Source organism: Beta vulgaris, chromosome 9 (assembly GCF_026745355.1).
Source record: "Beta vulgaris subsp. vulgaris cultivar EL10 chromosome 9, EL10.2, whole genome shotgun sequence".
Classification (NCBI taxonomy): Eukaryota; Viridiplantae; Streptophyta; class Magnoliopsida; order Caryophyllales; family Amaranthaceae; genus Beta; species Beta vulgaris.
In genome coordinates, this window is record NC_079210.1 from 4,462,285 (window position 1) to 4,486,691 (window position 24,407).

General features: G+C 35.2%; 3 protein-coding genes across 4 annotated transcripts; 1 reads left to right on the forward strand and 2 right to left on the reverse strand.

Annotated features, from left to right (window-relative positions):
• Positions 1-756, forward strand: LOC125493825 (uncharacterized). Its single transcript, XM_048637351.2, has one exon. It carries the CDS (start codon positions 1-3, stop codon positions 754-756), a length of 756 nt encoding a protein of 251 aa, XP_048493308.2.
• A 7,171-nt stretch (positions 757-7,927) lies between these two features.
• LOC104883254 (antiviral protein alpha) lies at positions 7,928-9,350 on the reverse strand. The gene has a single exon (XM_010667745.3). The coding sequence runs from the start codon at positions 9,348-9,350 to the stop codon at positions 8,553-8,555; it is 798 nt and encodes a 265-aa protein (XP_010666047.2). The 3' UTR covers positions 7,928-8,552.
• A 1,262-nt stretch (positions 9,351-10,612) lies between these two features.
• Positions 10,613-13,374, reverse strand: LOC104883264 (7-deoxyloganetic acid glucosyltransferase). Of its 2 annotated transcripts, XM_048636767.2 has the most exons (3): positions 13,285-13,374; positions 12,629-13,185; positions 10,613-11,707 (listed from the first exon to the last, which is right to left on the reverse strand). In XM_048636767.2, the coding sequence occupies exons 2-3, from the start codon at positions 13,146-13,148 to the stop codon at positions 10,740-10,742; spliced, it is 1,488 nt and encodes a 495-aa protein (XP_048492724.1). In that variant the 5' UTR covers positions 13,149-13,185; positions 13,285-13,374; the 3' UTR covers positions 10,613-10,739. The 2 variants fall into 2 exon arrangements, with proteins under 2 accessions (XP_048492724.1, XP_010666054.2); XM_010667752.3 differs by having other exon boundaries at positions 12,629-13,370.
• Between the last annotated feature and the right edge of the window lie 11,033 nt (positions 13,375-24,407).

The window sequence follows — 24,407 nt, forward strand, 5'->3', positions numbered from 1 at the left end:
ATGGGAACAACAACACTTTTTCGAGTGGAGCTGGCCCTAGTGTGCCTGCTGGCAAGATTGAATGTCATAAGTGCTAGGGAAGCTGAAACGTCCAAGGACGTAGTTACGGGCAATGTTTCTATTAATTTCGCTTTTGTTAAAGCTTTATTTGATTCAGGAGCCGAACGTTCATTTGTTTCAAAGTTAGTTGTTTCAAAATATTGCTTAGAAAACCCTAGGGATGTTGAAATTCCTATTATGTTACCATCTGGGGAAGTAGTAACTTGCTCAAGAGTATATGAGAACGCTCTTGTGAGAATTGGGGATGTAGACTTTGAAACAAACCTCATAGAGTTTCCATTGGAAGACTTGGATATCATTCTAGGAATGGATTGGCTTAAAGAGTATAAAGTCGAGATTCTTTGTGGCGAACAAAAAGTGAGATTGAGGAATAAGAATGGAAAAAGGGTGACTTTCAAGACTAAACCACAAGAAGATAGAATTAAGATCATTTCAGCCTTAAGTTTGGTAAAGCAAGTAAGCAAGGGAGCTTCGTTATTATTCTTGTGTAGTGTGCAAATGTTGGAAGAAGATAAGCTTAAGATAGAATATGTGAAGGTGGTGAATGAGTTTCCAGACGTATTTTCGGAAGATATATCGGGAATGCCACCTCAAAGGGAGTTAGAATTGACCATAGACTTAGAACCTGGAACGGCCACTATATCAAAAGCACCCTATAAAATGGCTCCAGCAGAGATGAAGGAGCTCAACAAGTAACTAGAGGAATTACTCAAGAAAGGGTACATTAGACCTAGTTATTCCCCATGGGGGCGCATGTTTTGTTCGTGAAGAAGAAGGATGGGAGCGTGAGGCTATGTATCGATTATAGAGATCTCAACAAGGTGACTATTAAGAATAAGTATCCATTACCAAGGATTGACGACCTATTCAATCAATTAAGAGGAGCTGGAATATTTTCAAAGATAGATTTGAGGTCAGGGTATCACCAATTGGAGATTGGGGAGGACATACTAAAGACTGCCTTTAGGACGAGGTATGGTCACTATGAGTTCACCTTGATGCCATTTTGTTTATCCAATGCACTAGCAATCTTTATGGACCTCATGAATAGAGTGTTTCGAGAGTATTTGGACAAATTTGTAGTCGTATTCATCGATGATATCCTTATCTACTCGAAGAACAAGGAGGACCATGAAGAGCACTTGAGATTGGTATTATCTACACTTAGGGAGAATCAGCTTTACGCAAAGTTCTCGAAGTGTGAATTTTGGATGGAAGAAGTGGCGTTTCTTGGCCACATTGTGTCAAAGAAGGGAATTTCCGTAGATCCGTCGAAGATAAACGCAGTGAGCAAATGGCCTACACCTAGGAATATCACTGATATAAGGAGTTTCTTGGGTCTAGCTGGCTACTACAGACGTTTTGTGAAGGATTTTTCGTGGGTAGATAAACCAATGACTAGTCTTATGAAGAAGGATACGAAGTTCATATGGACCGAGGAGTGTGAAAAGCCTTTAAGAAGCTTAAGGAGTTGTTGGCTACAACTCAGATTTTGACGTTGCCAGAGGATAATGCTGAGTTGGAGGTATATAGTGACGCTTCGAAAAATGGTTTAGGGTGTGTGTTGATGCAAAACCGAAGGGTTATAGCCTACGCTTCTAGACAATTAAAATTGTACAAAGTGAATTACCCAACCCATGATTTAGAGTTAGCCGCAATAGTGTTTGCTTTGAAGATTTGGCGACACTACTTGTATGGAGTGAAGGTGAAGAAGTATACAGATCACAAGAGTCTGAAGTATTTGTATACTCAGAAGGATTTGAATATGAGACAGAGAAGTTGGTTGGAGTTGGTGAATGACTATGATATTGAGATCTTATACCATGAAGGAAAGGCAAACGTCGTTGCTGATGCGTTAAGTCGAAGTCAGCCATAGTTTAAGTACTTTGTACTTCCAGAAAGTTGTGTGACGAGTTTAGGAAGCTCAACTTGAAGTTGTTGGGAGAGTGGAGTGGAAGCATGCTTAAATGCCATTTCAATCCAGTCAGAATTGAATGAAGAAATTTTAAAGGCTCAAGAAGGGAATGAGGAAATGGAGAAGATAAAGAAGCTATCGAGGAGAAAAAGACAAAGGAGTTTAGTATCCATGAATGGAAGTGTCCGATTCAATGGAAGAGGTGCATACCGTCGAGTTGCACCGAGTTGAAAGAGAAAATGATGAAAGAAGGGAAACACGACTTATTCTATCCACCCTGGAGGGATAAATTTATAAGGACTTGAAGCTAATGTTCTGGTGGAACAAATGAAGAGAAGTAGCTGAATTTGTTGCTAGGTGTTTGACTTGCAGAAGGTGAAGAGCGAACACAAGAGACCTCAAGGGACGATTCAACCGTTACCAGTGCCTGAGTGGAAATGGGATGACATAGCAATGGATTTCGTTGTAGGTCTCCCTAAGACAGCGAAAGGATTCACCAAAGTGTGGGTGATCGTAGATAGACTAACTAAGGTAGCAAAATTTGTTCCAATGAAGGACAATTGGTCGATGGAACAGTGTGGTAAAGTATATGTGGACCAAGTGGTGAGGCATCATGGAGTTCCTTCCACTATTGTGTCTGATAGAGATTCAAGATTCTTATCTCATTTTTGGGAGCATTACAGAAAGCTTTTGGGACCGATGTGCTTAAGAGTACAGCTTTTCATCCAGCAACTGATGGTCAATCGGAAGAACCATTCAGACTCTCGAGGACATGTTGAGGGCTTGTGCCTTAGATTAGCCTAAGACTTGGGATGAGATGTTGGCTTTAATAGAATTCTCATACATAACTACCATTCTAGCATTAAGATGGCTCCTTTCGAAGTCCTATACGGTCGGAAATGTCGCAGTCCATTGTGCTGGAATGATATTAGCGAGACGGTTACTTTGGGACCGCAAATGATTGAAGATACCGTAAATCAAGTGAGATATATTCGTGAGAAGATGAGGGTGGCCCAGGATCGTCAAAAGGATTATGCAGATCAGAAAAGAAGAGACAATAGTATCAAGTAGGCGAGAAAGTCTTATTGAAGGTGTCACCTATGAAAGGGGTGATGCGTTTTGGGCAAAAAGGAAAGCTTAGCCCGAAGTTTATAGGTCCTATGACATTATTGAAAGAATTGGAAGATTGGCTTATCGTTTGATTTGCCAATAACTTGGGAAAGGTGCATAATGTGTTCCATGTATCCCAACTAAAGAGATATGTGCCCGATAAGTCTCACGTATTAGATCCCGAGATTATAGAAGTGGATGAGACGCTTTCTTTTGAAGAGAGACCAGTAAAGATCTTGGACTCTAAGGTGAGGAGTACAAGAAATAAAGATATAAAGATACTCAAGGTTTTGTGGTCTAACCAGCGTACCGAAGAGGCTACTTGGGAGGCTGAAGATGAGATGAAAAAGAAGTATCATGAGCTCTTCGACTAGGTGAGTTGAGTTCCGGGACGTAACTCCTTTAAGGGGGGTAGAGTGCGTGCGCACATTTTGCTAGAAATTAGTAAGAATTGTTGCATTTGTGCACGAGTTTTGAGTTTTCAAAGAAAACTTTTCAAGCAAAGTAAGCATTTCATAATTTAAACATTCAAGGCAAAAGTTTTATTTAGTAGCGTATTATAAGGGTAGCTCACGTTTGTTCTTGTACAATTCGTCATTAACGGACAACCCTCAATCACTGACGGACATCCCTGAAGTTTGCCACCATTTTGTAAACGAAACAAATTCATACTGAAAACATCATGTTCATCCACCAATATAGTCGCAAGATTGACCGCAATAGCCAAACAAATCGATGGTGATCGACAGTTAAATGGCAAATCTTTTATACGAATCCAAAAAAGGCAATGTGTAAGAGTTACCTCAGATTGTTATTCATGTCCTATGATCTCGTTCAACACAAGTAACTGGTTATCGAAGCACCATGGCCGACCCTCCATGACTTTCTCCTTATCTCGCCAGTGTTGGAAATGAAAAGAGAAGAGATTAGGGCAAATAAGTCTGATGAGTAACTGCTTTCCCCAAACTTGCGTCCAGGTTTTCTTAAAAGCTTCAATATTGAAACTGTGCCTTCCATGATCACGCGACCGATAAAAACTAGCGAAATCTGTTCTGTCGAAACTCCGGAATTTAGGTCGCCAATATCCATGGTATTGGATTCAGCGTTGTTAATAGATAATTATTTGCATTGATTGGCAAAAGCTTCGTCCATAGTGGAAGAATCCAAACCCCTATGGTTAGCGTCAGCCTGTGTTTCGAGGAAACACCCTATCTTTCGAGGGAGTAGTCAAATTATAAAACTTTTATGTTTTGAGATGATGCAATTGTGAATACTTTTCATACACGTCTTCGGATTCCCTAATGGTCAAGGTGTGTGATGGCATGCTTTGTCCATAGTAATTTTTTTGCAATCTTCGTTGTAGTTCGTTTGACAACATTACTTTTAACATGAACCGCAACCTATCACATTAGAACTTGGAGGGGTAAATTCTGTTATCGTGTTTGATGATATTGAGTTCGATTGCTTGAGCGCTTGGCTGCTTCTTAACTCCAATAGACTTTGATCAGAATTTACACCAAATCATAGTTTGAACCATTTCAGAGAAAATCTAAATCCATATCAGAGAGACAAAGCTCGGCTTAAACGCATTGACCTCAACTCAGTAATAAGGGCTAAAATGTAAATGATTATTGCTTTTATTATGTATTACCGCATAAGTATAAGATTAGCCAAGTGCTCTAACATACCACTCATTTTTCAAAATTGTTATTTTCCTCATCCAATATTCACCCTTGACTTCTTTTTTCTACTACCATGTGTTGGGTATATGGTTCATATGGAGCTCATGGAGGTCTATGGGTGTGGAGATGAGGTTGTGTAGAGGAAAAACGACATTTAGGACATAAGGCTAACTTTGAATGCAAATATATCTCAATCTATAAATGGTTTTGATGTATTCGAATTGGAGGTGATAGCTTGTTCTTAGAGCTTTCCAACTATAGGTCATATACCCAATTATGCTGAGATACGAGAGAGTTATGACTGTTTTACGAAGGTTGAGGTTTCGCCCGATCGGGCCCGCAACGAAATCAACCGCAGACTGTTGTGAGCATCGCCCGATGTCATCGGGCAACTTCCCCCGATTGGGCGAGACACCGTATTACGACTCGGGCGTGTCTTCGTCCGGTCGGGCCTGAGAGCAGTTTGACGAAGGCATTAAGTGCCCGATCAGGCGTGGGTCGCCTGACCCGGTCGGGCGGGATGCGTTTTAGGTCGTTTTCGTTCCGAAAACGCGGTTTTCTCGAGGGGGGTATATATAGGTGCCCTAATACGCCTTTCATGATTTATTATTCATCATTATTCACAGATTATAGAGAGAAAAAGCTATAGAGAGAGTTCTTGAGCGCTTTTGTAATCTTCCTTCAATATTCATCGATTCCTAGTGCATATTCGTGGTTTTTTGTCCCAGTTCTTGGGTTTCCACGTAAAAGTTCTTGTGTGTTCTTTCTTGCTTTGTTATTTGTTGTTCTAGTATTGTTTGCTATTATTTCTAGATTTTTTTTTTGGTAGAAAACGAGCATAATATATAAATTAGCAACAGTCACCGATTACAAATATTGTTCATCCATGATCATCTATTGCCATGGTGGATGATACCCTGCTACAGTCCCAAAGTTCTTCTAATATAATGTTAATACATTCCGGGGGAGGTAAGGGGAAAAATTTTTGGACGTTAGCCGCTGCTGTCCTCCCTCTTGCGTGTTTCGCTAGTGCATCAGCAGCTCTGTTTGTTTCTCTAGCTTCATACTCCAGCTTTGTTCCTTCAGCTTCTTGGAGCAACTCCCTACATTGCAGTATCATATTACTATTACTTTTTTTAACATAAAAACAATTTCCTAATTCTTCAACTGCATTCTTGCAATCTGATGCTATTGTTACTGGGTTCCATTTTTGTGTTTTAGCCCATTCCAAACTCATGTGGATGCGACCGGATACCTGTAGTCCATTGGCAGGCCCCTCCCTTGAATCTTCTGAAATTCAATGTGGACTGTTCTTTCATACTAGCTTCGAAAGAAGCATATTTAGCGGCTGTTTGCAGGAATCATCATGGTGAATGGATTGGAGGGGTCGTAATGGCAACACACTGCTTTGATTATTTCTAGATTGATAGTCAATAGAACTTACACTATGTTTTGGCCCGAGTAAATTTTTTAGGTGAACCTTTTTTAGCTTACTGAAGCTTTATCTGCAAACTCATTGTTGCTTAGAGCCTTTGACTCAGGGAGTAGCTCACCTATTTCGAAGTCCCTTCTTAACCTTCGTACAACGCAAATGTTTTGTTGTTTCATATACTTCTGTCAGTGTTTTCCAAGTTTTATAATCTCCTACTTTGAAATTTATGACTGTTATGAGTTTTTAGATAACTAGACTTGGTTCATATTGCAGCAAGCATCTTAAATGGCAATGGTGTCATTTCTTTTACTTTCTAGCTTTTGCCACTAAGCTGGCTTTAGAGAATTTTAATGGTCCCTCCGTGCAATGGCAGAGAGAGGCGCAACTATAGAGAAGGTCAAGGAAGCTCATCCTGATGCCGGTGGCAAATAACCATTACCTTGCCTCCGAAACTAATGAAGCGAAGGATTTGATACTTAAGAAGCCCGGGCCTTCTGATATCATTGAGTAGGTTGCATAACCCCTGAGAAATAAGATTATTTTTCTTCCCTGCTACACCAAAACTATGACATATGAATTATGATCCCTGCTTCTACGTCTTCAAAGTGAGTTAAGGAGGTTATTAAAACCCTCTATTTTTTTTTACTTCGAATTGTTTCTAGAAAATAGGTAAAGTGGATGAGTATGTACAAGCTCAGTTTGTGCTTCTTGAGCAGTTAGCTCCTTCTTAGGAGCGTGCATGTGTACTTTATTTAGCAGGTAAATATTGTTTCTAGAAAATAGGAAAAGTGAATGAGTATGTACAGGCTCAGTTTGTGCTTCTTGAGCAGTTAGCTTCTACTTAGGAGCGTGTGTACTTCTATTTAGCACGTAAACACCAAAGCCATTGAGTAAAAAAATAAAATATATGGTAAATGAGTATGATGCACGCACCCTCTCTTTGTGTCAACTTGTCACATTTCTAACACTTTAAACATTTCCGACGCTTCAGGACACTTTTAGACACTCTGAATTTTCTTTTGAAGATAAATAGTGAATTGAAACGAGATCAACATAGTTTTTTGTTACTAGAAGAAATGTTTTATCTCTCAACCTTACTTTTTCCTTTTAATATCTCTAAGTCTCTCAAAATATAGCCTAATCTACTATCAAACCTGTAAAATATCGTGTTCTCTAACGTTTCCGCAGCGTTTTTTCACTTTTAGAATTTGCATTTCCCGTACATGTCCCCATGTCCGTGTTAGTGTCCCGTGTCTGTGCAACTTTTAAAATGGCTTTCATTTTTGTTGAGATCTTCATATTCTTAAATTGTATCATGAGCTACTTTCTCTTGTGATACAACACCCTAAAGCATATTGCATACTTCTCAAAGTGATCGTTTGAATTGTCATCACCAATAATTTACATACTGAATGCATTATCATTTACTTTAATAGTACGAAATCATACACGGTGTTTTCCTTGTCTAAGCACCTAAAAATTACAAGTGATATCGTTAAAAAGCTGGAAGTATATTGTGTCATTTATCATCTTCTCCATCTCCATATAATTGCAACATATATGAAAAAAAGGGCAACCATACGCATACAATTAAAAGTAGATTCTTATTAGAGGAAAATATAGTTATTGTAGATTAATTAAGAAAGTATGCGATGAGAAATGAAATAAGGTGAAACATTTAGTAAAGAAATAACATATTTATTGTTTAATAAACTACAATGTTTTTTCTTTTTTTTGGTGCAAAAAGAGGGGCAAAGCCCCAAAAAGAGAACAAGACAAGAAGGATATAAGTTACAATATGCATCACAAATTCACAAGTAATTTGAAATAATTATAGGTTTGTTTCCACGAGTCTCTACCATAATTAAACAATGATGCACTTGAGATATTTTAGTTACTAATAGCATCAATTCATGAGCTATATGTTTCTTCTGTAAACAAATATAAACTAAAATAAAATTACATTAATTATTTTATAATTGAAATAATTGTGCTAGAATAATTACACCATTAATTTGACTAATTAATTTTTGCTATCTTGGGAGGCCGTGCACGATAAAACGCGGTCCAACAACTAGTATTAACAAACAACAAATTTTTCATGGATGGTTCAAATTTTAGCGTATAAAGTATCAACTCATATCATGAGGTGAGATTGAAAAAAAAAAAAAACTATCTTAGAGTAAAAAAAAACCTTAAAAATTATAATGTACTAAATATTGTAACATTTATTAAGAAAAAAAGAGAGTAGAAGAAGTAAACTAAACTTATACAGGACAACATGGTTTATATATTATAAGCTAATGTTAATGGAAGGTTTGATTTATGTATCTAGACTTCATTTTCTTTAGTCTCACTCAACATAAGTAAGGACACCCAAATCATTTTTCAATTGACCAACTTGGGTGACTTCCCATCTAGAATTATTAGGATATGACAATTCAAGAGGGGGTCGAATAGTCTTTTTAACGGAGTTTTTAAAACGTCGAGAAATAGTCCTCCAATTGTTCTCCAACACCGGAAGTTTATAATTAGGAATAGGACCATCATTGATCACCATGCTTTGCACATATTTGAATCGGGCGGCCTCTGAGATTATTTGTGTTAGTAGAAGAACAAGATTAGCTTGGTAATAGTGAAAATTTCTGTTTTTGACATCCAATGCATAAACACGCAATAGTTGATCTCTTAGTTTATCAAAACTCGGTGACAATATACTCCTACTAACATGCGCTGTTGCTTCAAGACTTACGTAGTCACTTCCAAATCTTATTTGATATCGCTTACTGACTTGGCCTTGAAAAAGATATTGTGCATTCTCCGGAGCACCAGAAAAGAAATGTGCCCGACCAGAGTCTTCCCTATAGCCCACAACGTACAAGTTATTTTTGTTGATCCCAACATCAATATGGATCAATGAATGACCTCTTAATGTTGAAATATTAACAATGATGTAGTTTTCAATGTTGTTGGGTTTTGGTAGCATCCACACACCTTCATACATCTTGCCATCTACTATGGCAAGGGTACGAAGCTGTTGGATAAATCTTGAGTATGATGACTTGGTCACTGACTCAAGGTTTAGTTGAAGTACTGGGTTTTCTGCATGTATTTTTTCTAGTCTGATACTAATCCAAATTAAGGAAAGCATCAATTAGGAGAGAAGCCCTGCCATCACTGAACTAAGCAAGAGGGAAAACAATAGAAGATATTCTATTAAGTAAAAACGGCAAGTGAAAATGTGCAATTCATATTTGATCAGTGAACAGTTTCATGCGTTTTATACACAAATATTGCTACTTTCTTTTTTCTTATTCATGCAGAAATGACTCAAATAATGTAGGAGTTCAGTAAAGGGTGTGAGCATGCGTAATCTTTATATTTTACCTAGTTTTTTGTCTCTTTTTTTTTTACATAGATTAAAACAAGAGAAAGAAGGTTATTAATCTACAATTCTGTTGCACCGCCCACCAATTGAAAGAATTCTACAAACGATTTGGTTTTGCTGGACCCACAATCATTCCTCTCAGCACCAATTTCTGTTATCTTGGATCTTTAATAGAACTCCAAACCAGTTTTCAAACAAGAGATATTTTAGTGGCAGATTCATAACAATACATATACTACATGTAACTAAATTTTATGTTCGAAGATCCAAAGGCAATGTGAAGTTTTATATTACCAAATCTTTTGGTTTTAGAATATTATTTAAAACATCTACGTTCATGTGATGATCAAATGAGCTTATTATACTTGACAATGTATCTCCACGGCTACTAATTCTGATTCTAGTCATTTCATCTATATTAAAAATAAAGTACTTTCTCTGTCTAATACTATTTTACCTACAAAACTTACACCAAATATTTATTTATTTTCATTTGGGGGTAAAATGTGAGTATTAGTATCAACTGAAATACTAGAACATCACAAAGTATAATACTCGTATCATGTAACACTATAACCTCAAATCTCCTAGATTTATTACATTGTTTCTTTTAGACTTGAGCGAATAACATCATTAGCTATTATTATCTTTAATAAAATTAAACATTAATAAAATGAATCTAGCAAGCTCTAAGACAATCCCACAAATAAGCTTCTATTTTATAATATATGAAAGGGGGTTAAAAAAGTGGACAACGCTGAAAACTCAAACTCCAACCCCCTTATTCTTTTTATATATTTATCTAAGAGTAGCACCAGCATACGCACTTCTTGGTAACTGGAGTAGACCCCATATTTCGTTTAGGAAATCTCCTAATTGTTCCAATGCAACCAAAAAGAGATTCTTCAACTAGAAGAAATTTGGTCATGATGTTATTAATGCACATATGATCAAAGTTGATGAGCATGATATGCCTATGAATAGTGGATTGAGTATATAGTATATATAGTATTTTGAGACGGATCTAGTAGGAGAAAAATATTTAATTGAAATGTATTTCATCCAACTCCTATCACATCCACTTTTGATCAGAAATAAATTACATCAAAAAACCAACTTGAAACGTTTCACCCTTTTCAATAGGGCTTTCAATCATGCGGGTAATTTTAATGACATTATATCATCAACTAACTTATTCAAAGAACAATATGAAGATCCATCTTCGTGCACCGATTGTCTAGCCAAGTAAGCTAATGCATTCACATTTTGTGAGTATTCACCCCTTCTTCTATCCATGAGATCTCTTACCATATTCTCAATTATATCTCTATCACATATGTCCTTCATGTCTAATCCAACCTTCCAAACATGGCTTACATATCTGCTAATTACGAGTTGGTCCACATAATAAGGCCAACATAACATAGGCTTTCCTTCCACAATACTTTCCAGTGTTGAATTCCAACCACTGTGAGTTAAGAATCCTCCAATGGAGGGATGGCTTAGAACGTCTTCTTGCGGAGCCCAACTCGTCACATACCCATTTTCCTTCATACCCTTTAATAAACCACTAGGAATTTGTTCTTGCCACTTATGCACATCATCGTCCATCCCAGTCACAGATCGTTGTCGTCTAATCCATAGAAATCGAGTCCCACTATTAACCAAGCCTTGCCAAAATTCCATCAATTGTTCCTTTGTCAAGCACACATGGCTTCCAAAGCTACAAAAGATGACACTTCGTAGGGGTTGCCCATCGAGCCACTCTATGCAACTTTTATCTTCATGCCAAAGACTATTCGAGCAATACGAAAGTAGTGTTGTTGATGTCGTAGTCTCTTTTCGCAACATCCTTTCCTTCAAGTGTAGATGAAGTGGACCAACAACATACATGTTTGGAAAATGAGACCGCATATAAGAAAGCAATGGTGCTTCCAAGTCTTCAAATGTGTTAAGTATGAAACCCGAAGCCTTTCTGAATTGCTTTGCCTGCTCCGAAATGCGTTGGATCATAACATCACTAGCTGGATTGTTTGCTCGACAAAAATCTGGAAAATCACGTCGCCTCAATAGACTACCTATGCCGGGAACACCAACTATCGCTTCCATTTCCCAATTTTCTGAAAGAAACTAAGCATTCAATTACATTCTAATTTATTATTATGTGCTACATACACTCTTTGCTATTGTAATTTATGGCGTTTAATTACTTTCAGGTATGATGGATTGCTCATGATATTCTCGTTTCTAATTCATGAGAGAAAAAGCTTCCTATGTATACAAGGAGAATCTAGATATGACGTCTACCCAATAAATGGTGGTAAGTAATTGTTTCACTTAAAACTGTGGTAAGACTAACTCAAAACTATTGTTATTTATTTTTGAGTTTCAAAAAGAATTCCAACTCACAATATCATTTGACAGATTATACGAATTAGTTAATTTTTCAAGCTCCAATACTGTTTTAATTTTCCTAGTAAGATGATCGAAGAGGAAAAAAAACTAGTACCTCTATTTCTTTTCAATATATATACACAGTTTGATTTTCACGTTTGTTAACATAGAATTTCGACCATTAATATCTTTAATTACGACAACTAAAAACTAATTAATGTTGCTATTTGAAAAATATATGTTGAGAAGAAGCAAACAACATCCCACATGACTATCTTTTTCTTATGTATAATCATAAACCTTGTTCAAAGAGATATATAAAGAAAGTGTCAAAGTACAAAATGTGTATATTAAACATTATATAAGGGAGTATAAACAAAAACAAAAACAAAAAAAAAAAAAATTTCAAGTAGCACTTGGTTTAGTGGTAAGGTTTGTATCTCACAACCTTCAGTCTATAGAATCAAACACTACTAGACGTACTTTAGGGATGTAATTCCTTTATCTTTAACTTCACTCTTAAGGGTCTTGCCTATATGGCTCGATTAAATTAACGTGCGAGAGATTCTAGTCTAGTAGGCCTTCTCTCTACCAATCTATAACAATATATAATGAAAATAATCAATGAGAATGAGGACAGATATTACCTTGAAATGGAACTTCCCCATCTTCTATTAACTTGGGAAGACAAAGATAGACCCAAAGACATGAAGGACTAATTGTATCAAAGTATATAACTGGAATTCCAACCTCTTTACCCACATCCAAAGCAAAGTTGTAAGATCCATCTGGTATTATACATGTTATAGGTTTTTCTTGTGGAGGATTAGCACGATCAGTCACTAGCATCTCCCGAAGAAGTGGGCAGCTTACAGATTCCACAGCATCAACCATCTCCCCGAACTTATCGCTTCCGCGAGGATGATCTTCTGGCAGTCCATCGGAGAAGGTCCGGAGAGAGAATCCAGGGTACGATTCGAAGCGAGAGGCCGCATTCGCGTGGAGCATGAGGCGGCTGTGGACGTGCTCAGTGGTGAGAAAGGTGATGTGGATTTGGGCATCAGAAGCCAAGAGAATGAGCTCGGCTAGTTTTAGCATAGAGTTGACTGCACCTTGTATAGGCAAGGGGAATATCAGTATGTGAGCAATTGGTTTAAGATGCTCCATTTTCTTATTTCCTGCAAGGTTTCTTTGTCCTTCCTATCTAATATATAGAAGAGATTATATGAGAAATGAGGCAATGAGGGAAAGATTGAGGCCTATTATATAATAAACGTGCTTTCAGGTGAAAACTGAAAATCACCTCGGCAACATTCGATATCGGAGAACATCAATCCATGGTGGAGTTGTATGTATTAGTGATAGATATTTAATATTTTTGTTCAGCTAAGATACCTATAGCATTTTTCTTACTCCGTCTCAAAATATAGTTCCTATCTTCCTTTTTCTACGATAATTTATGGAAATAGGATCTAAGAGAGATAATAAAAATTTTATTTATTTAAATAAACGTTATATGAAAAAAGATAATTTTAGAAGACAGAATGAAGAATAATTGGTGAAAGAGCATTCTTCGTATGATAACTTGAATACTTGATAAGTAGGAACAAGAAGGATGATTTTGATTGAATAAATAAAGAAAAAAACAAATTTCAAGAAACAAATAAATGATAGGAGATGGTTTTTTAGACATATTACCCAAAAATGTAGAACTAAATATGAAAATGAAAACTATATTTTAGAACACCCAAGACAAAAATAAGAACTATATTTTAATATTTTAAGACGAATAGGGTTTCTTTTTATATATACCTGATGTAATATCGAATGGATAAATATAGATAGCATTATTCGTACGATACTCCCTCCGCTTTTATTTATTTGCTACATTCTTATTTACATGAGAATTCAGGAGATGTCCCTTTTATTCTTTTTTGGTGTATTTTTTGACCCTTTTCGCATTAAATAAGGTGGGAAAAGGGGAAAAAATGTACTTTTTAGTGAAAGAAGAGCGAAAATAAATATAACATTATTAATTTTTGGTGGACCAAGTCTCCTAATAAGAAAAAGTAGCAAACAAAAAAACAACCTTTTTTGAAAAATGTAAGCAAATAAATAAAAAGGGGTAACTTGATAAGTAGGAACATTAGATATTTTATTTTTCGACAACATCATGCCGATCTCTGGAAGGGTTATCTTATTAATACACTTGTCTAGTGGTAGATTACTCTTAGTTATAGACAATATATAATACAAGCGGCATACACAGCTTGTATTCCTGTTTATGTCTTGTGGGTAGTTTACTAGTTTATCCAAGAAGTAAAGTTTTTTTTTTTTTTTTGGATAACTATTGATTTCTCGTAATTGATGAACATGAGCATTAAAAATCTGACACTCTTCACGTTAGATCAATGTTAATTTTTGGTGTCTTTTGGAAGAAACTTCAATTTTTTTTTTTAATAAGGAGAGAAAACTAGGAGGTGTCTACACAAGAGACACCCCCTAAAGCACCTCTAAGGGTGTTTACAACAAGCTTGAAGGACAGAAATAACGAAAAAAAAACGAGCACTAAGGAACTCGAGCAAATGCTCCGCCGCGGCATCACGCCATCTCCCCAGGCCCAAATCGACGTCGAACCCTTCACAGGGGGCAAGACAAGCACCAACGAAAATGAATAAGCTCATAATCACTCGTCGGATCCACCACAAACACGACCACCACGAATGAGACTCTGGCAACAAAAACTGACAGAACTAGAGCTCAGCCAAAATGGGCGAAAAAGATTCAACCCATCGCGAACGAAATTCTGTCACCGCGAGCGACCCCACTTCGCGAACAACCCCACACTGCGAGCAAGAATGCCACCGCGAGCAAACCCACACCGCGAGCACCATTCCAAAATGACTGATTTTAGAAATGACAAAAGCAGATTTATAGGCTAGAAAAAAAGAGTCCGACTGTGAACAAGAGAAAATTAGACTAGGAGACACAACTAAGCCATAACAATGGCTCAATCTAGGAGAAAGAGAAGAGGGAGGAGGCTAAGGTTTCAATTTCTAAAGAAATTGATTTGGGGGCTAGGGTTTTTAGAATTTGCTATTAGGGGAGCTAGGTGGGTTTTCTAAAGAGAAGGCAGAGCCCCTCTCTCTAGAAATCCTTCCTCACGTATTACTGTTCGTTTGATTGTTAGCTTTATTTCTTCATGTTTAGGTCTCGTGGGTAATTTACTGGTTTATCCAACGAACAAAGTTTTTTTTTTCTGGATACAATTGATTTCCCATAGCTGATGAACATGAGCATTAAAAATCTGACAACCATAACGCTAGATCATGTTAATTTTTGGTGTCTTTCAAAAGAAACTTTATTTCTTTAATGTGAAAAAAATGACTTTGGTTTATCAGTTATCACAACTAGTGGTGTCAGAAACAGATCTGACCGCTGGGTCAACCTGATTCTGACCTGACTTGAACCTGGTTCGACCTGTGAGGGTCAGTCCCTAGACCTGACCGAAACCTGACCTGGGATTACCCAGACCTGACCGAAACCTGACCTGGATTACCCAGACCTGACCGGCACCCGGCAAGATTATATCCTGACCTGTTCAGACAGACCTGCTCTCAAACCCGAACCCGACCGTAATCAACAAGATATTAATAAAATTCAACTATTTTTTTATATCTACAAAATCATTTAAATATGTTAATTAATAAAATTGCTTACATTTAATAATTAATTAAATAAAAAAGTAAATTATATTTAATTTAAGGGTTCAATTTTGAATATCATGTACTTGTTTATATTTTTATTTTCATTTATTTTTGAATTATTTAGGTACATTGCTCTCTTGTTTTGATTTGATATATATTGATGTATATGTTATATATACATGCTACAACTCACAAGTCACAACCTATATGTATATACGTAGTATTTTAACAATTTTCTAAAATATCTTAATTTTTGATGTAATTTTGAATATCATCTATTGATGGCTCAAGACTTCATTAAGAATTAGTAAGCTTGTTAGCACTCTTTTACAACAATAATGCTGAATTTTTCTTAATGATACGAAATTAGGAGTTATATTTTCAGATTTTTTTTTGAAGAAACTAAAATAAAGAATGATATTTGCCTATTTGGTTCCAGTTTCTCATTAAAAATAAAAATCAATTGCATTCAGTTGAACATTATGAAAACTAAATCTAAATATTTAGAGCTATACCTAAAACTTAAAATATAAAATTCTAAAATAAAAAACAAGATCTTATGTAAACTAGATCTAAAGGATTACGTACATTGATACCAAAATATTCAATGTTTAACCACCTTAATTTTTGCCCAAAATATTAAAGACTCCGAATCTAAAATTCAAAACATTACAACAACTTTCAATTGATTTCCATGTTCCAAAAGCTCCGAATTCATCCAGTCTGCACCAACTCAAGTAGATTCCATTGTTTCAATTGATGTAGGATCCGCTATTCCATTGTAGCTTTAACAAAAACAAAAAATAACAGTACAAAAACAAATTACTGCTATGAGAGAATTCAATTCGAGAGTGAATGAGAAAAAAAATTATAAAAAGAGATGAAGACCATGAAGTAGTAATATGAGAAATACGAATTATGAAAGTGAAAACATTATTACCTTAAACAGATGAAGACCACAAGAATTTGAGGAATAGATCTACAAAAGAGAGAGAAATGAGTGAGTGAGAGTAAAACATATCAAACATATTTTTAAAAAATCAGATTCGAAACTCAAACAACTCGAAATTATAAAAAAAAAAAAAAAAACCAAAGTTCATCATCACATTCGAAACTCAAACAAAAAAATCAGAAATCTTACATAAAACAAAAAAAAACAAATATTTTCGCATGAATCAAAACTCGAAATTTAAATTTAAAGAGAGGGAGAGAATGAAGACCGGCGAGATGATGAGGGGATGAAGACCGACCGGCAAGATCTGGAAAGTAAATCTGAAGCCATTGATTTTCGTTTCCAGATCTGAAGCTTGAACGTCAGTCGTGAATAGAGGTGCGTGAGAGAGAAAGTTGAAGGAGATCTACCATGAGAGGGAGGGAGGAGTGGTAGCAATATTACGATGATTAAACTTGAGCATCGATCGGATGAAGGAGTAAACCGATAGCAGCAACCTCTTCCTCATTGAAAAACAAGTCATCAGACCGGAGAAAAATACACGAACCAGCAACATAGACCGCGGCAATCACCACGCCAATCAAGATATTCCCATTGAGACCACTAACAAGGTAAAAGATCGATGGTAGAATAGCAACATCGATGATAGAGATGGGGTGAAAGAGGAGAAGACAAGAGAGATGGAAGAGGATTGAGGATGATGAAGAGGGAGGCCATTACTGATGAATGAGGATAGGAGGGAAAGGGGAAGGGTTTAGGGTTAGAAAGGGATTTAATTCAATGGTTGGATTTTGATCTTTCTCAAATCAATGGTCTTAATTCATAATCTTTGATATTATTTTTTAACCAATGAGAATTGAGAGTGGTCAATCACATGGATTGCTAACTTAATCAATGGTTGGATTTTCATCTTTCTAAAATTAATGGTCTTTCCCTCAAACAAAAATAAGTAGCCTAAACTACTAATAAATTAGTATTGTATTTTGATATTATTATGATTTGAGTATTCTAATTTCTAGTTCTAATATTATTAGTTTACTAACTTTAGAAATTACTAGTATTACTAGAAATTAGAAACATTCGAAACTAAATTAGTATTATTGATTTTTAAGAAATTATTTATCTAAATTTATAATTTAAAAATATGTGAACATGTTACATGCGGTAATTAGGGATTAATTTAATGTTAACATGTAAGACGTAACACAATAACAATTAGTCTTATGATTTAAGACTTAATGTCTTAATTATTGCATTTACAATTTAAATTATGTCTTATTGTTGATACTTGCGTGCTACTATTATTATTATTGTGCAACATATGAACCCGCGTTATAATCACGTACCCGGTAGGCCTCATATAGTCATATGAACCGTCGTTGTAAATCTATGAATGTATGATTATCATTTGTTATACTATTTCTTGTTATTATTCCTCTTCGTATTTGTATTACTATAATAATAAATCCTTTATATGAAGTTTGGAATTGATCTTCTGCTCGTTATTAGTGTAGTTGTTATGAATTATGATATATAATATTAAAACATATGAAGAGTCGCTCTACTCCTTTACTCATTAGGGTGGTTTTACGCAGTTGATTAGTCGAAATAAGAGTTGACTAAGAGAATACACTAACATCACGGTAATCAATATAGTGTTTTTATTGGTTTTTCGTTATTACCCACGTATTTATGGCAGACACACACATATGTATTTATATGTTGATTTTAATACTTTTATTAATACGATTCATTTACATATATATACAAAGTTAAGAGAAGACTACAAATACTATACTAGTATTAAACTAAATTATAACATAAAAACAATTAACTTAAATAATATTATAGCTTATGAAGACAAATGAGTGTTATTGTTGTTAATCTTATACTAGTATTAAACTATATGGTTGTTAAATGTTAACAAGTTACTACTTGTTAACTATTTTACTTAACTTATGGTTGTTATTGTTAACAATTAACTTATATTAATAAGTTATGATTAACTATTTTACTTAACTTATGGTTGTTACTTGTTACATGTTCTTATGATTAACTATTATCATTTTCATTTGATGTTTATTTGTAGTATTGTTCTCCTTACCATCCACTAGTGGAAAAATGAAGAAGGGCTGCGCTGAAAAAGGCATGTAGGACTGTGCTTTTTGACAGCAGCCCTTTCAGTAGCAGCCCTTCACTTTTTAAGTAGGGTTGCGCTAGAAAAGCGCAGCCCTTAAGCTAGAAGGGCTGCGCTAGTTAGGAAAAAGCGCAACCCTTCTAGCTTAGAAGGGCTGCGCTAGTTAGGAAAAAGCGCAGCCCTTCTGAGCTAGAAGGGCTGCGCTTTTTCCTAACTAGCGCAGCGCTTCCTACCAAAAAAAAAAAAAAAATTAAAAAAAAAATTTTTTTTTTGACATTTTTTTACTCATAATCTCACATTTTCTGAAATAAAACAGAAGAGAAGAGAAACGAAAATAAAAATACTAAACCCAAAACAAAAACAAAAGAATGAAACGAAAATGAAAAAAAGGAACATTAATCAAAACAAAGATGAAAATACAAGAACATTAATCAAAACAAAGAGAAGTATACAAGAACATTAATCAAAACAAAGAGAAGTATACAAGAACATTAATCAAAACAAAGAGAAGTATACAAGAACATTAGTCAAAATATATATAAACAAAGAGAAGTATACAAGAACATTATAGATCTGAAAATACAAGAACTACCTCCAAACATTAACCTAATAATGTTTAAATACATAAAACAAAACCCTAATACATAATTTAAGGAAAAAAAAATGCTTATAATAATAAATCAATCATAATGCTTATAATAATAAATCATTTATATAAAGTTTGGAATTGATCGTATACTCGTTATTATTGTCGTTGGTTATAATATATAATATTAAAACATATGAAGAGTCGTTCTACTCCTTTACTCATTAGAGTCGTTTTACGCAGTTGATTATTAGAAATAAGAGTTGACTAAAAGAATACATTAAACATCACGGTAATCAATATAGTGTTTTTATTGATTTTTCGTTGTCATCCTTATATTTATCGAACACACACATATGTGTATATATATATATATATATATAATATATATATATATATAATATATATATATATATATATATATATATCGATCTTAATACTTTTATTAATATGATTCGTTTATAAAATAGATAACAAAATCAAGATGACCCGACCAGGAGTTACCCGAAGTTGAATTGGCGTTCAATAGCGAATGGACCCGATGTTTCACAATGATCGAACTAAGATGAGTAAGATCATTACTAATTCAACCCGAGTACATTTCACTTAACTCAACCGCACATGGAACCTAAATACGACCTTCGCAAACCCGGCTAAAAAAATATCAAAGGGCGATTATACCCGGGAATTGATCGACTTGTAAACGGAACGTTCAGACCTCTCCGGCACCCGGGAATCCAATGATTCAAATGTGTTCGACCCAGTTGAACAAAACCTGACCAGTCATGACCCGGGGCACTGACAATCAGAATCCTGACCTGTCCGGGTCTGACCTGGTTCGCCGTGGGTATACCCAGAACCTGTTTATGAACCTGTTTTGACACCACTAATCACAACTACTCATTCAATTGCACATATGGTAATATTTTAATATCGAGTTGGGTCGAATTATTTATTTTGTAGAAACGTAGGTCGTTGGTACTAAATCCACTTTAGTTTACCAATGCACTAAAAACTTGACTTGTAAGACGACAAGATGAAAGACAAGCAGGCAACTGCTAAGACTATAAAACGTTCTTGAATCTTTAAGAGAATTGCAAACCAGTTTCTTGATAGGAGAGAATTTAGTGGCAGATTCATAAGAATAAATATTACTAAATATAAGCAATTTTTTACGGATTTTTATCAAATACTTTCCAGTTTTACAAAAATGTGTAGGGTATCATTATAATTCCACAAGGTGTCCATGAGGATTTTAAAATTCATCAGAATAATAACCTTAGTGACTAACGACCATCAACTCCGTTAACTATTAAGACAAATCATCCTAATTAATTACTTCCTCTGTTACGTTTTAAAAGCAACAGAGTGGTATTTTTTTTGTAAGATATAAAATATTCCTTTGCTGCATTTAAAACGAAACGGAGGAAGTAATTAATATAATCCCCAATGAACCTAATTAATACAAATAAAGTAAATCCTTTTTTTCCCCTAAAAAAAAAAGCAAATCCTAATCAAGCATAAATCCCCACACCCTCACACCCCTTTAAAACCCAACCCATCACCCCAATCAACCCCACCCAATCGCCTTACTTTTTTAGGCGCGGGCGCTCCTAATTAACAAAGAGCGAGCGCTCCTTGTTAATTTCTCGACATTTCTTCTTTAAACACTATTGTTAGCCCCGTTTGTTTTTGTTATAATATAAAAAAAAATTTCACTTAATGACAAGTTAACTTTTAGAGAGTTTTTAGCTTAATCTAGTGAGAGAAAGTGTAGTTCTAGAGAGAGAAAGTAGATTTTTCATGGTTTTCTAGCTTGGATTATCACAAACATTGTGGTTTTTTTTTTTTTTTTTTTTTTTTTTTTTTTTTTTTTAACCAAGGATGTCTTGGCCTAGTGGTTAAGATTGAGGTGTTGTGAACGATAGGTCACAGGTTCGAATCCCCCCTCCCCTTCTTTATAATTTGTACCGCCTTTGTGGCTCATATGGATCAAAAAAAAAAAAACATTGTGGTTTTTATGCAAGATCTTCTTTTCGTCTTCATGGTTTAAGTAATATATTCTCTCCTCTCTACTTTTTATGCTTTTATCTTTTTATTTATTTAAATTTTATTTAATTAGTTTAACCCATGTTTAGATTTTAGTTTTTTAAACTTAATCTTGTGTTAGATTTTGTGTTGATTGTTTAGTTGTTCATGTTTGATTTTTTTTCTTCTATTTGTAATACTGTGATGACTATGATGATTAGTGAGTAGTTAATTAGTTGGGGGTTGGGGTGAAAACCCAATCATGATTAATTTGGGTGTTTGAAAAATAAGTTAGGGGTTTAATTGGGCTTCTTAATTAATCAATAGCATGATTATAATCTATTTGCATTCCATTCTAGTTGGTTATTTGGATGTTTGTTGATTGATGCCTTAGTTAAAATGAGAAAGGAGATTAAGGTTAACGTTTATGCTATTTTCTTGCTTAATTGCTCATGAAAGTGAGATTTGACTGAGGGTTTTGTAAATTGGCATTGTGTTTATCCCCTTGGTTGCATATTTGAGACCATAAGAGTGGCTTAGTTATGTGACTTAGGAGGTAGTTAAGAGCCAATAACCTCAATTAGTTGCTTGATTCTTTCCTCTATACTTTGCGCTTCTTATTTCCTAAATCATGATTGGATTGTGTTTATCCCCTTCTCCCAATGCTTTTATCAATCAGTTTCTTGTCTAATCACTTAGCGTCTTCTTTAGATCTTAATTAATTAGTTAATTTAGTTCTTATTTTAGCAAACCAAACATCTTGCTAAATCTTCGACTTAGCTTGCAACAATTAGCAACATTAGTGTTCTTCTTGCTATTCCCTCTGGATTTCGGCCCGTACTTATCATTTTACCTAGTTTAGTGATTTAGTTAGGTTTTTTTTATGACTTTAGGAGATTAGTAACGATCTAATTAATTTTTCATTTGTCAAAATGGTATCGTTGCCGGGGATTTATGTGGATTCCTTGCTTTGATTTTGAGTACATGTTTAAAGCTCCTTTTGAGAGAGTGTGAGCTTGGGTTGCGATGTTTTAGGAGGTGATTAATCTTGATTGCATTAGAGTCTACCAAAATGAAACTAATGAATGCCCAATTGGATGTCTAGTCTTGAATCTTGACTATATTCCTCATTCTTGCATAATAGCTTCACACTTGCGGTCCCTTGTGTCCCTCGATATGCTCATCATGTTCCAAAGCAAAGCTATGCAAGAAGCTTAGTTTTTAGTTCTTTTCGTTTGAAATAAGTGGCACAAAAAGCCACAAGTTCTTCTGTTTCTCTTTAGTGACTAGTTACCTCTTCCTTATATATCAAAGATTTCCGTAATAAGGGAAAAAGAAAAAACCAAGAACAGCCAAAAAAGCCGTGAAAAAAAAAAGTGAAAAATGAAATGCAGAAAAAAAATAGTAAAGTTCAATAAAAGAGGTAATTTTGTGGATGCCTACCACACTTAGTGTTACTTTTGCTGCTATTTCGAGTAGAATGGAGTCTCATGCCTAATTGTGTGTTTAAGGAAAGTGGACTACACTAGGGGGGAAAAAAAGGAAGGGTTGCGCTGAAAGGGCTGTATATTTTTCAAAACGCAGCCCTTCTTTATTGTAGGGCTGCGGTTTATTTTTATAGAAGGGCTGCGTTTTTAAAGAAAATCGCAACCCTTTAGATAAAGGGCTACGCTTGACTAAAAAATGCAGCCCTTCTAACTGTAAGAAGGGCTGCGTTTTTAGTCAAGCGCAGTCCTACACTAGTAGAATAAATGCTATTTGCTGCGGTGATATTGCTGCGGTTTTACCCATACGCAGCAATATATCACGTAAAAAGAAAAGAAAAAATATAAAATAACCATATTGCTGCGGTTTCTATAGAAAACCGCAACAATATGGTTTCAACGGAAATTTTTTGAAATTTTTTTGACTATTTGACCAAATATATTGCTGTGGTTTCTCCAAAAAACCGCAATAATATATTAAAATAATATAAAAAATATTAAACCATGTGAAAAAACACATAATATTAAAATATTAACTATTCTTCGGTTTTTTTTTATAGAACCGCAGCAATATGCCGTTTTAAGTATAAAAAAAAATAGTGGCCCAACTAGGGTTTTGTTCCTCTCTCTCAAAATCTCATTAGCCGTTTCACACTTTCACTCTACTCTCTCTCTCTCCTCTCTCTCCTCTCTCTCCTCTTCGGCGTTCTTCCATTTCTCTCTCATTAACAGTCCTCTCCTCTCTCTTCTTCGGCTCGTCTTCGTCGTCCTTCATGGCTCGCTGCTCTTCATCGCTTGTACGTGGGTTGTGACTCGTCGGCCTTCGTTGCTCATGAATAACACAACCACCATGTCGCTCGTCGCTCGTGGCTCGTGACGCGCAAGGCCTCGACCTTCGTCGATGGTGGCTCGTGACGCGTAAGGCTCGACCCTCGTCGAGGTTGGCTCGTGAAGTCGTGACTCGCATGGAGGTCGATGGTGGCTCGTGAACTCGCCGGCTTTTGTTGACCGCGGCTGAGAACTCCAATTTTTTTAGGGCTTTAATTTCTGGTTTTATTATTATTATTATTGTAGAGTTTTTGTTTCTCTGTAACGTACTTCAGAATTTTTTTTTTCATTATTTTCTTTGTTCATTTTTGTTCTCTTTAATGTAATTTTCTTATTTCAAATGTAAATTTTTGTTCATTTTTGTTCTTTTCTTTGTTCAGTTTTTTTCTTTCTTATTGCTGTTTTTTTTCTTTGTTAGTTTCATTTTATTTTCTATATCTCGTTTTTTCTCTTTGTTCAGTTTTCTTATTGATTTTCTTTCTTCATTAGTTTCGTTTCATTTTTCTGTATCGTTTTGTTGTTGCTAGTTTCTGATTTTTTGCTATTTTTCTGAATTTTTTTTATGTATAGAATTTAAAGGTAAAATGGAAAAAAAAAAAATTTATTTGCTTACACCTGTATATATTGCTGCGGTTTTGGCTAGAAACCGCAGCAATATGCTTATTTTTTATTATTAAATACCGCATATTTCTGCGGTTTTTACC